This window comes from Oncorhynchus kisutch, linkage group LG10 (assembly GCF_002021735.2).
Source record: "Oncorhynchus kisutch isolate 150728-3 linkage group LG10, Okis_V2, whole genome shotgun sequence".
NCBI classification, from domain to species: domain Eukaryota; kingdom Metazoa; phylum Chordata; class Actinopteri; order Salmoniformes; family Salmonidae; genus Oncorhynchus; species Oncorhynchus kisutch.
Genome location: NC_034183.2, coordinates 36,791,440 through 36,803,973, shown reverse-complemented (window position 1 = coordinate 36,803,973; position 12,534 = coordinate 36,791,440). Strand labels below are relative to the sequence as shown.

The 12,534-nt window shown below is 47.2% G+C and overlaps 1 protein-coding gene across 2 annotated transcripts in view; it reads right to left on the bottom strand.

The window, feature by feature from the left end:
- Positions 1 to 727: 727 nt before the first annotated feature.
- Positions 728 to 12,534, bottom strand: part of dspb (desmoplakin b) — a 33,331-nt gene continuing 21,524 nt past the window's right edge. The window contains exons 21-24 of one of the 2 annotated variants that reach the window (XM_020491759.2): positions 10,208 to 10,306; positions 6,225 to 8,051; positions 4,821 to 5,018; positions 728 to 4,589 (exon numbers count right to left, since the gene is read on the bottom strand). In XM_020491759.2, coding sequence (XP_020347348.2) covers positions 1,344 to 4,589; positions 4,821 to 5,018; positions 6,225 to 8,051; positions 10,208 to 10,306 — 5,370 coding nt within the window. In that variant the 3' untranslated portion in view covers positions 728 to 1,343. The remainder of the gene's footprint in view (positions 4,590 to 4,820; positions 5,019 to 6,224; positions 8,052 to 10,207; positions 10,307 to 12,534) is intronic. The other variant, XM_020492898.2, reaches the window with a different exon arrangement.

The window sequence follows — 12,534 nt, the reverse complement described above, 5'->3', positions numbered from 1 at the left end:
ACCAGCCTCACAACCACAGACATTGTGTATGGTGATGTGTGGGCGAGCGGTTTGCTGATTTGAACGTTGTGAACAGAGTGCCCCGTGGTGGCGGCGGGGTTATGGTGTAAGCTATGGACAATGAACACAATTGCATTCTATCAGTAGCAATTTGAATGCACCGAGATACCATGACGAGATCCCGAGGCCCATTGTCGTGCCATTCAACCGCCGCCAACACCTCATGTTTCAGCATGATAATGCACGGCCCCATGTCACAAATTCTGGAAGTTGAAAATGTCCCAGTTCTTCCGTGGCCTGCATGCTCACCTGACATGTCATGCATTGAGCATGTTTGGGATGCTCTGAAAATGCTCTGGAAATTGTAGCATGTTGTGTTTATATTTTTGTTCAGTATAGTTTGGCTCACTTGTATAGTTTAACATTGTAAGGATAAACTATTCACGATTTGATTGTTATGTAGTTATATTCTCTAAACCAGATGTAGAAACTGCTCTCTCTGAACTGCAGATTAGTTTAGGCTTTATGTGAGAGCCATCTGGCACATTCTAAATGATCATTGATGATTTCTGTGTTTATTCCACACAATATTTATGACTATGAATACATGTCTCTGTGCTCTAAGGACATTTTAGGCTTAGCGTGGTATTTTTTATGTACTTGTACAAAGACCATTACATAATTTTACTGACCATAAATAGGCTATTTCACACAGAAACCAAAGAGCAAGGATGTAACATTTTATTTTGAGAAATAGAAAAATAGTTACATTGTGTTAAAAGAAAACGGCCCCATATTACACTAACAGTATAAACACTAAGCAATGTTATTATGACACCTTCTCACATCCCATGCATGAAACAGTACTGTACCTTACACCTATTAATGTTCCCCAAAACACACATAAGACACTAACCCTCTCCCATCCAACTTTTTATACATTTGTAAATGTGTTACATTATTGTCATCAAAATGATACATTTACACTGTAGTACAACAGTTTTGAAAAAATATTATCTGGCAGCAAAGTGCTCGTATCATGATGTCAGAGAGAACAAATACAATTTACATGAAGTATTTTTCTTCCATTCAAACACCCAGGAATGTTTGTTTCATTGTTATCAGTCTGCAGCCACTTTAAACAGAAGATACAACATTTGATGGGACCTCTTTATTTAGTACAGACACATGTCTAACTGACCAATAAGCAGGGCTTCCTTACATAAGTAAAGCAAAAGGTAATATGTCAAACAAAAAACTAAAAGTATGCAGAGGTTAAGACAAAGACTAAGTTAATGTAACTAATTAATAGTTATCCCTATTTTTCCCTCTTCTCCATCACCCTACGACATGGAGCTGGAACTGAAGGAGGTGCGGCTGTAGGTGGTGCTGCTGACGATGCTGTATCGTCTGGAGGAGCCAGATGATCCCAGGTCCAAGCTGCCTCTCCGAGAGCTCGCCCTCGACCCGGTCCTGGAGCCCGATTTGGACCCGGGAGTGGATGAGTTGTACGGACTACTGATCCCTCTGGAGGAGGCAGAGGCAGCCTGGAGCATCTTGACTCCTGTATTCTCCTCCACCAAGCAGTTATCCATTGCTTCTTTGTAAGAGATCTTCAGCTTGGTCTTGGGGCAGGTCAGGTTCTTGGCATGGTGCCTCGTGTCCTGGAGCTTCTGGGCCCCTCTTCCATCCAGCCAGCCCTCTTTGAGAGCTTCCTTGATGGTCCTCCTGCGGCCCAGCTCTGGGTCATACAGGCCTCCGGTAACAAACTGGAACTCCAGGAAGCGGTGGCCCGCCTCATAGGGAAGCCACTTCTCCCTCATGGCCTCAGCAGCGGACATCTTATGTTTACACTTGATGTCTTCAAACCCGATGTAGGCCTTCTGGGCGGGCTTCAGCCTGGTAGCCATGTCGTTCTCGATGATCCCCTGGCTGGAGGCCTCCTGGATGGACAGGCGCCGTCCATCGGAAGGGTTTACAATGCCTCCGGTGCAAGCCTGGGCCTCCAGTAGTCTCTGGGCAGAAATGCTGTCCACCAGCCCACGTTTGTGAGCCTCGGAGATGGAGATCTTCTCTAGGGCCTCCATGTCAAAGATGGCGCCCACGGGGCTCTGCTCCCCATCCAAGACCACAGCTTCAGCAGGGCAAGCCAGGGAGACAGAGATACTGGCGATATGCTTCAGAGTACTGGGAGAGGAAGGGCCATCGGGCTGGGTAAAGGAGCTGCTGGTGGTGGATCTGGTGATGGTGGAGCATTCGCCAATGGAGGAGGGTCCAATGGTAGAGCTGCCAATGATGGAGCTCGTCTTCTCAGCCTTGATGGAAGTAGATGATGTTGAAGTGATCCGTGGTGAGTAGGTGGTTGATGAAGACAGCAGGGATGAGTATGCTGCTGCTGATGTTGCTGCTGCTCTGGCTTTGGATGATGATGTTGATGAGGAGGAGGAAGACGAGGCAGAGGATCTGTTTGCTTTGGTCTTGCTGGTGACGATGTCAGCAAACTGTGTGAGAGTAATCATCTGCGATCTGTACTGGTCGTACAATGATTGGTTGATCACACTCTTCTCCAGCAGCTCTCTGATATCATACTGGATCTCCGTCTTTCTGTCGAAGATGACCAATCTCTTGGATCCATCCTGGGTGGTGATAGTGATTTCCTCCCACTCACACTCTTGCTGCGACAGCTCCAGGAACATCTCGTGGTCGATCAGCCCATTGTCGTACGCTTCCTTCACCGACATATCCTTATTGGTGTCTGGGTCTACAATCACCACCCTCCTCTTCCTTTGAGTGCTCTTCTGGGTGATGGGCTGAGGCGGTTCCTTCTTATTCTTGATGGAGAGGAGAACCAGGCCAGTCTTCTGGTCTATGATGCAGCGTTTCTTTAGCTGAAGATAAGTTAGGTTGTCCTGGTTGTTTGGATCGAAGAAGCCTTTGGAGTTGTCCCCTTCGTCTGTCAGGATCTGGTTCATTTCCTTGCTGAAGTAGCCCTTCTTATAGGCAGTCACCACCTCGATGCGGTGGCTGTGTCTGGGGTCGATGATGCCCCCGCTGGCAATCTGAGCCTCGAGTAGATGGATCCCATGTCCCTTCTCGATCAGCCCCTTCTCTATGGCCTGGAACAGGGAGATGATCTTGTCCGTGCCTGGGTCTTTATACCCGGTGACGGCCCTCTCTGCAGACAACAGTTTGTCTTTGAACTCCGGCCCAGCCAGGCCCCTCTTGTAGGCATCGACCACGGTCAGACAGAGGTTGTTGACGGGGTCAATCATGAATCCAGAGGCGGCCTGGGCTTCGAGGAGCTCCAGGGTGGTGCTGGGCTTCAGTAACCCTTCCTTCATGGCCTGGTAGATGGACAAGGTCTTGTCGTTTGCCTCGTTGTAGACCCCCGCAATACAGGTGGAGCCACGGAGGTACGACCTCAACCGGTGCTCGATGTCCTGGCTGGTCAGTTTGCCTTCCTTCAGTTGGTCCATGTCAGATTTCTCCAAGAGGTTAGCACTCATCAGGTCTGTGACAGACACCTCTCCCCTGAGACCATTCACTGTCATGGGCTTCTCTGGAGCGGGGAGGATCAGGAGTCCTGTGGTGGGTTCGGCCTTGCATCTCCTCTTCAGGGATACGTAGCTGGCTCCCAGCTGGGTGTCTGGGTCCAAGTAACACTCAGGTCGTTGGTTCAAGGCTCGGTACAGATCCTCGTCGATCAGGTCCCGGTCCATGGCTGCATCTTTCGAGAGGAAGACACTGAGGACAGGGTCTATGATTCCCCCTACTGATTCTTGTGCCTGGAGCATCCGCAGAGCTGTGACTCTATCGATCAGGCCCTTCCTCATAGCCTGGCCTGCTGACAAGAGCTTGGTGGTGTTGGGGTCACGGTACCCCAGACATGCAGCCTCAGCAATCAGCAGCCTCTCTCTGTCCTCCTCGTATACCACTCCTCTCTTGCACGCCTCCTGCACCGTCATCTTCTCGTTGGCTCTGGGATCCACAATGTGGCCTGTGGCAGCTTGGGCCTCTAGCAGTAAGATGGCGCTGTCTTCAGAGAGGATGTTCTCTCTCTTGGCCTCTGTGAGAGACATTTTACCTTGAGGTCCCACAGCCACACCAGAGATACTACCAGTCCCCTTAAGATTGAGTTTGATGTCCACAGACACCTCGCGGACGGTCTTCTGACCGTTCAGGAGCTGTCCGTAAGTCACTTTGTTGATGACCCCACAGTCCAGCAGCTGCTTGGCCGTCACCATTTTGCGGACACCTTCGAAGACCAGCGTGGCGGGGTCCAGGTCTTTCTTTCCGCTCTCGTCCGTCTGGGTGTGTTTGGCGAAGGCGTAGGGCCTCTCCCTGAGTTTACTCAACTCTGCCTCCAGGGAGTCTCTGACGGAGGTGAGTTCAGAGAACTGGGTCTGGGTGATCAGCAGGCTGCTCTTATAACGCTCCTCCACCTCCCTCAGCTCTCTCATCAACCGCTCTATCTCAGTCTTCAGAGAGCTCCTCTCTCGCTCCATCTTCTCCTTCTCCGAGTTAAACTGCCTCACCTCGCCTTCCTTGGACTCGTACTGGCCCTTCCAGTACAGGAAGTCCTTCTTGACCTGAATGGATGAATAAATGTATTAATTGATGGATGAATAAATAATATAAAATATGATAATAATACAAAATAAAAAAATATGATAATAATACAAATTAATTTAATATGAATCATAAATGAATGAATCAATGGATGGATGGATAGATAAATAAAGGAATGAATGAATTAATCAAATTTCAAATACATATATAAGATTGACTCCAGACAGCAAAGTGAAATCAACAATACACACCTTCTCGTTCTCCTCCTGCAGGCACAGCTTGATGCGTGACTCGGACTCAAGAGAGACTTTCATGTGGTTCAGCTCTTCCTCTAGCTCCTGAGAGCGAGCTCTGTCCTGGTTTGTCTGCTTTAGCTTCAACAGCAGAGCATCTCTCTCCATCTCTATCTTGTTGTACTGGGTCTCAGTGGACTGAATTAGACAGGATGTCTGGATGGGGAGAGACGGGGGGGGGGGGGGGGGCAGGGGGAGAAGGGTCAAGGGAGAGAGAGAGAGAGGAAGAGAAGGAGAGAGAGGGACAGAGGGGTGAGGGGTGAAGGTGAGATAGACAGATAGACAAAGGGGCAGAATATTAGCAGGTTAGCGTTTTTCGTCATGAATCTTGTTCTTGAGGCAGCTCTGCAGGGTAGTCACTAACTGGCACAGTTTTTTAAAAACCTAACCTTAACCTTAACCATACTGCTAACCCGAATGCCTAGTGGTTCCCCTAACCTTGAATTAAGCTTAGTTTTCATAAATATTTACAATATAGCCCATTTTGATTTTGCAGCTGGCCTATCTAAGCGGAAATCGCTCAGTTCTGCCTCCAGGACAACATTCATGACAATAAATGTCCACCTGCAAAATATTAGTTGAGTGATTAGTTTTAGAATAATTATGAATTATTTTGTTAGAAAATGTCACAGAATTCGGTGATTTGGCATTTACAATAAGAACAGCATGCTCTGTTATTGAAAAACAAAACACATCTCCAATAACTTACCCACACATTGACAATAAGCAGTTATCATTGGTCAATTAAAATTATATGACTAAAGCAATAAATTACCAGAATTCCCCAACATGGAAACAAGAGTGCAATTGGTTTCCTGTACATTCAAAGGAAATAGACAGATACTGTCAGAGACCGATTACCAGTTTAATAGACTAGACAAACGAAAATCTATATACTAATATTACTAGATACATGAACACGACAATAATTACAAGGACAGAGACTAAATTAAGACCAGAGGACAAGATCAGTGATGATGTAGACACTGTGGATCAGTGGAGACAAAACAAGGCAAAGGCAAAAAGCATGATGATTGGTAAATCAACAGAGGAAGTATCTAGTTGTGGGCAGGGGTGTGAGAAAGCAGTATGGTGAAGGCAACCACATTGGATGCACAGATTGCATTTGCATTCGTTTTTTTCTTCTTCAATCTTTCAATTGAAAATGCAAATCACAACACATACAAGGATGCATGCCTTGCATGGGTTTCACAATAAACAAGCAAAGGCAGGCATCTACATGAGGTTTGCCAGCATGCAAGATAAACTGATTGTCTGCTGCCAGCTAAAGCTATTCCACCAACTAACTAAATCAGTATAGTCTGATTTGAAGAAACACAAAACAGTTGTCAAGACAAGTACCTCAAAGACCTGACCCTGGAGTTGCTCTATCTCCATCCTGAGTTTCTCCCTCTCCGAAGAGAGCTCTGCCACCAGGCTCTGGGTATCCAGGCTGCTTCCCGAGCTGCTCTTCAGCTGCAGCTCCAGGACAGTGATCTGGGCCACCAGCTCGTCATCAGCCCCCTGTCTGGTCCTCAGCAGCTCCTCCCTCTCATGTTTCACCCCCCTCAACTCCTCCTCGAGCCGCAGTCGCTCTTTGGTCAGGGTCTGGGTCAGGGTCTGGAGACGCTCGTGTTCTACCGAGCTCTCGTTGAGCACTCGGCTCTTCTCCTCGATGGTCTTGTAGAGTGTTTCGTTACGGAGATTAGCCTCGCGGACCTTGGCCTGCTCCTGGAGGAGATGCTGTTGGAGTGACTTCAGCTCGGAGCTCAGAGACGCCAGACACTCCGTGGAGGCTTTGAACTCCTTCAACCTCCTCTCTAGCTCCTCCTGGAGTTTCCTGTGCTCCTCTTCTCCCCTCCTCCCCACGGTTTTGGCCTCCTCCTGACTGCGGCGCAGGGCGGTGATGGTGCTGGTGTACTCCCACATGGTGTGGTTGGTTTTCTGGAGCTCTGTCTCCACGTGCCTCCTCTTGATCACCTCCTCCTGGCTGGTTCTCCTCAAAGCCTCCACCTCCCCATCTTTCCTTTCAAGAGTAGCCTGCAGCTCCTTGATGCATCCCTGTAACCTGGCTACACTCTGCTCTGCCTTGTTCTTCTCACCGCTCACCTTCTTAAACTCTGTACAGATACTAACCAGCTCCTCCTCCACCTCCCTCAGCCGGGTCACAGCCTGGGAGGAGGAGGTCTGCTTGCCCTGAATCTCCCCCAGGAGCAGCTCCATCCTGGTCCTCTCCTCATCCAATGCTCTCCTCCTCCTCTGCTCCTCGTCCAGGCTGTGTGTGAGGAGGACCAGCTGGCCGCTACTGTCCTGCAGGGCCTTGGTGAGCTCTGACACCTCACCTCTATACTGACTACTGTCCTCCCCTCTCTGCCTGACTAATATCTCCACTTGTGCCTCCAGCTCCCTTCTCCTCCGCGCCTCCTCTGTGACCAAAGATCTCTGAGAATGGGCCTCCTCCTCCGCCATCGTCCTCTGCTCCTCGGCCTGACTCAGAGACACATTCAGCCTCCTGAGCTGGTCCTCCTGGTCCCTCCTATCAGCCTCTAGCAGTTCACACTGCAACTTGATGCCCTGGTCCACCTCCTCCCTCTGGGAAGACAGGTGCTGGATGTCCGTCCTGCAGATGGTAATCTGGGACTCGTAGCTGAGCTTTAGGTTACTGATCTCCACACTGCATTGTCTTCTTACCTTAGACAGCTCTTGCTCCAGCTCTTTGAAGCGCTGCTCCTCCTCCTCCAGCTGCTTCCTTAACCGCTCTGCCTCCCTCTCCTGGGTCCCCACGCTCTTCTCCACCTCCATCTTTGCCCAGTTGGCCTGCTCCAACTCCTTCTGCCTCCTCCTCAGCACCTGCTCGTGCTCATCCTGCTGCTCCCCGTAGCGCTCATCCGCCATCCTCCTCTTCCTCTTCTCCTCCTCGATGAGGGAGTTGAGGCGGGTCACCTGCTCCTGCAGCTCCTTCAGTTGGCCGCGGGTGGAGGCAAGGGAGTCCTGAGTGGTGCTGCACTGCAGGGCCGTGCTCCTCTTCACCTCCTCCACAGAGAGGAGCTGCTCCTGCGACTGGGACAGCTCCAGCCGGTAGCGGACTAACGCCTCCTCCAGAGAACTGTTCTTAGCGTTGTGGTCCTCAATGTCCTCTTTGAGCAGCCGTAGCTCCTCCTCCAACAGGTCGATCCTAGTGTTACGCATCTACAGGTGGAGAAGGAAGGATTAGGGTCAAGTAGAGTGGATAATAATATTTGCAACTTGGCAAATAAACTTGAATCTATAATGAAAGCCCTACTACGAGGTCTAAAACAGGGGTGTCAAACTCAATCAGCACAGACCAAAATATTTGGTCTCCACAATTCTTTATTTCCCTGTTAATATTACAGAACCTTTTTTTTTTACAGAAATTAATATATCCATTTAAATCAGAAAATAAACAGAAATGGCATTGATAAAATTATTGACACCCTACACTTAATATTTGGTAGCACATCCTTTGGTCAAAATAATTGCAATCAACTGCTTCCTATAGCCTTCACTGAGCTTCCTACACCTCCGTACTAGCAGTTTGGCCCACTGCTCTTGTGCAAACTGCTCCAGTTCTCCCAGATTTTAAGGGTGCCTTCTCCCAACTGCTGATTTCAGTTCTCTCCACAAGTTTTCAATGGGATTTAGATCTGGACACATTGCTGGCCACATCAGAACAGTCCAGTGTTTTATCTTGAACCATTCCTGGGTGCTTTTTGAAGTGTGTTTGGGGTCATTGTCCTGCTGGAAGACCTATGACCTTCAATGGAGACCCAGTTTTCTGAAATTGGGTCCGACATTACGCTCCAAAATGCCTTGTTATTCTCCTGATTTCATGATGCCATCCACACGTTCAAGGCACCCAGTGCCAGAGGCAGCAAAGTAACCCCAAAAACATGACTAAAGCTCCTCCACGTTTGACTGTGGGGAAGGTGTTATTTTCTTTGAAGGCTTCATTTAGTTTTCTGTAAACATAGAGATGGTGTGCTTTACCAAAAAGCTTTGGTCTCATCGGTCCACTGGACATTCTCCCAGAAGGATTTTGGCATGTTCAGGTGTGTTTTGGCAAATCAGGGTTTATTATGTCTCTTACTCAGCAGTGGGGTCCTCCTTGGTCTCCTACCATATAACCCCCTTTCATTGAGTTGGGTGGTGCGAGTTGAAACTGTCGTACCTTGTGTCTGAAGGTCAGCTCGAATCTGTGTGGCAGTTGATCGAGGTGTTTTCTCCACCAATCCAAACAATCCTTCACAGCAATCTTCCATCAAGTTCTCTTGCGGCCACGTCCAGGGTGGTTGGCTGGTCCAGGCACAGGCCTTAAACGTCTTGATAACATTACACACGGTTGAAACAGGAACATCAAGGACCTTGGAGATGGACTTGTAGCCTTGAGATTGTCCATCCTTGGCAACAATCTTGTGTCGGACCTCCTCAGATAATTCTCTGGTTTTCTTTCTTTCATGCTCAGTGCGGTACACACAGTGACACAAAACAGGAGAATGAGTCCTTTTCTCTATACAAACTGGTTGAATGAGTGATTTTTATATTGGAGGCACCTGCAACTCACCACAGGTGAGTTCAATTCCAAAGTAAAGAAGAATCACTTGCTCGAAATCAAATTATTTTCTAAATACTTCTAGAAGGTGCCAATAATATTTCCCAGGCCATTTTAGGATTTCGTTGCGGAATAAGCTAATAAGCGGTAAACGGGACACACTAAAGCAGCACAATTGACCTTGAATTCACCAATGGGAGCACATCAGGCCGTAATTTCATGAAGTAGATCACTCAACTGTTGACTCATTTATACTCGCTTGTGTATCCTATTGTCCTTTAGTAGTAATTTATACCCGCGTGTAAATCCTTTATCTTATTACGTTTTGACACCCAACATGACACTTTCTGTAGGCTACAGCAATGACGGGTCGGAACCGAAACCTGGCATGGTCATTTAGCCTACAACACCTTTAAACTTTCAGTCCGGGTCAGTGCCATTAGTGATGATAAGATACAGTGCATTGGCTGGCTTGTGTGTAGGTGTGTGTGTGTGTTTGGGAGGAGGGGTGTGTGAATGGCAATGCTATTTGGCATGCAGGACGTTGGTAGTGGTTGCTGTGACATAGTAGTGCGGCGCGGCGCGGGCTGTATGGAAGCGGGCCAAAAATGAATTGACAACCCAAAATCATTGTGCGGGGCCGGATGAGACCCCGTGTCACGGGGCGGATTTGGCCCGCGGGCTTTGTGTTTGACACGTGGTCTAAAAGCTCATCGTTGTAAGAACACGAGCGGAACAGATTGAATCTCCAGTTCCGTGTGGTTCCTCTCAGTACCTTGAGCGTCTCCATGTTATTGTGTAGTTCTCCCAGGTATTTGTTGTAGTCACCAGACAGGGTGAGCAGCTCTATGTAACGGGTCTGCAGCAAAGTAGTCTGGGAAAGAAAGTCAACAATGCACCGTTAAATAATAGAGACACACAATGACACAAACCACTAAGAGACAGAGACATACAGTGCCTTCGGAACGTATTCACACCCCTTGAACTTCGAATGGATTACATTGAGATTTTGTGTCACTGTAATATAACAAATCTTCCCGGCGTGAAATTGTTCCCAATCGTTCTGATCGTGTTCTGATCGTGACGTCATGCTGAAAAATTTCTCCCGCCGTGAAAATGTTCCCGGTTCAGTAATTGGACATGCATCTCTTTATGTGGATGGCTGAGCTCGTGCGGATGAATACCTCTCACACTCCCTCGACCTCAAAAAACTATTCTGTGGGCAAGCGCATACGCTTCACACATCTGCCAATCAATGTTGGCCAGGAGACACTTACCAATCAGAAGCTTGTTGAGGCATAAGGTCAGCGATTAAATACCCAGATTTGTGCATCAAAGTGCTGAGGGTTGATGTGAGAAGAGATTTTTTGCGATTGCAAAGACTTGGGCGCTACTTTTTCGATTTACAGTGCATATATTTGTTAGTTAGTTAGATAGCTAAAACAAGGGCGAGGGAGGGTGTGAGAGAAACATCCGCATGAGCTCAGCCATCCACATAAAGAGACGCACATGCAATTATTGAACAGGGAACATTTTCACGCTGTGGAAATTTTACAACATGAAGTCACTATTTCACTCTGGGAAGATTTTTACTTGACACCCGACACACAATACCCCATTCTGTCAAAGTGGAATTGTTTTTCTTTAGTTTTTCTCAAAGGGTTATGTTTAGGGCAGATCCAACCCAACACATCACCGAGTACCACTCTTCATATTTTCAAGCATGGTAGTGGCTACATCATGTCATGGGTATGCTTGTCATTGGCAAGGACTAAAGATTTTTTGGGGATAAAAAATAAACTGAATAGTACTAAACACAGAAAATCAGTTCAGTCTACTTTTTAACAGACACTGGGAGACAAATTCCCCTGTCAGCAGGACAATTACCTAAAACACAAGGCCAACTGGAGTTGCTTACCAAGATGACATTGGTTGCATCCCCGCCTGGTATGGCAACTGTTCGGCATCTGACCGTAAAGCGCTATAGAGGGTAGTGAATATGGCCCAGTACATCACTGGGGCCAAGCTTCCTGCCATCCAGGACCTATATAATAGGTGGTGTTAGAGGAAAGCCCATAAAATTGTCAGAGACTCCAGTCACCCAAATTATAGACTGTTCTCTCTGCTACCACACGAGAGAGAAGGATTATCACCACAGCAAGTAAGGTACTTGGATTCAAACAGACAGGCCTGGATGAGATCTTTAAGGTCAGGGCCCCCCGCAAGGCTCACAAAATAATTTTAGACCCAAGCCACCCCCTGTACCCGGACTTTGAACTACTCCAGGAAAAACAGAACTAGACAATCATTTGTGCCAGGTGTGATATCCCTCCTAAATAGCCTAAAGGACTCAGTAAGAACAGCAGGTTAGTCTGTAAAAAAAAATGAAATGGTGTGTGACTGTTATGAAAGTTTTATTGTCAATTTTGTTTTGTATTTAAACGCCACTTTAAACGTGTACATGACACGGCAAAAAAATGTCCCCATGGGGACAATAAAGTCAGTAAGTAAGTAAGCAGTACCGGAGCACCAAGTCTAGGACCAAAAGGCTCCTTAACAGCTTCTACTCCCAAGCTATAAAACTGCTGAACAATTAATCAAATGGCCACCAGACTATTACGTTGACCCCCACCCCCTCCATTTGTTTTGTACACTGCTGCTACTCGCTGTTTATTATCTATGCATAATCACTTCACCACTACCTACATGTACAAATGACCTCAACTAACCTGTACCCCCACACACTGACTCGATACCTCAATACATAGCTCGATACATAGCCTCGTTATTGTTATTGTATTACTATTTTTGTTTATTTGGTCATTATTTTCTTAACTCTTCTTGAACTGCACTGTTGGTTAAGGGCTTGTAAGTCAGCAATTTCACGGTAAGGTCTACACTTGTCGTATTCGGCGCATGTGACAAATAAAGTTTGATTTGATTTGACATGGAATGTTCCCGAGTGGCCTAGTTTCAGTATTGACTTAAATCTATGGCAATGATCAATGATCAACATCCAACTTGACAGAACTTAAATAATTGTTTTAAGAATAATGTGAAAATATTGTACAATACAGGTGTGCAAAGCTTTTAGACACTTAC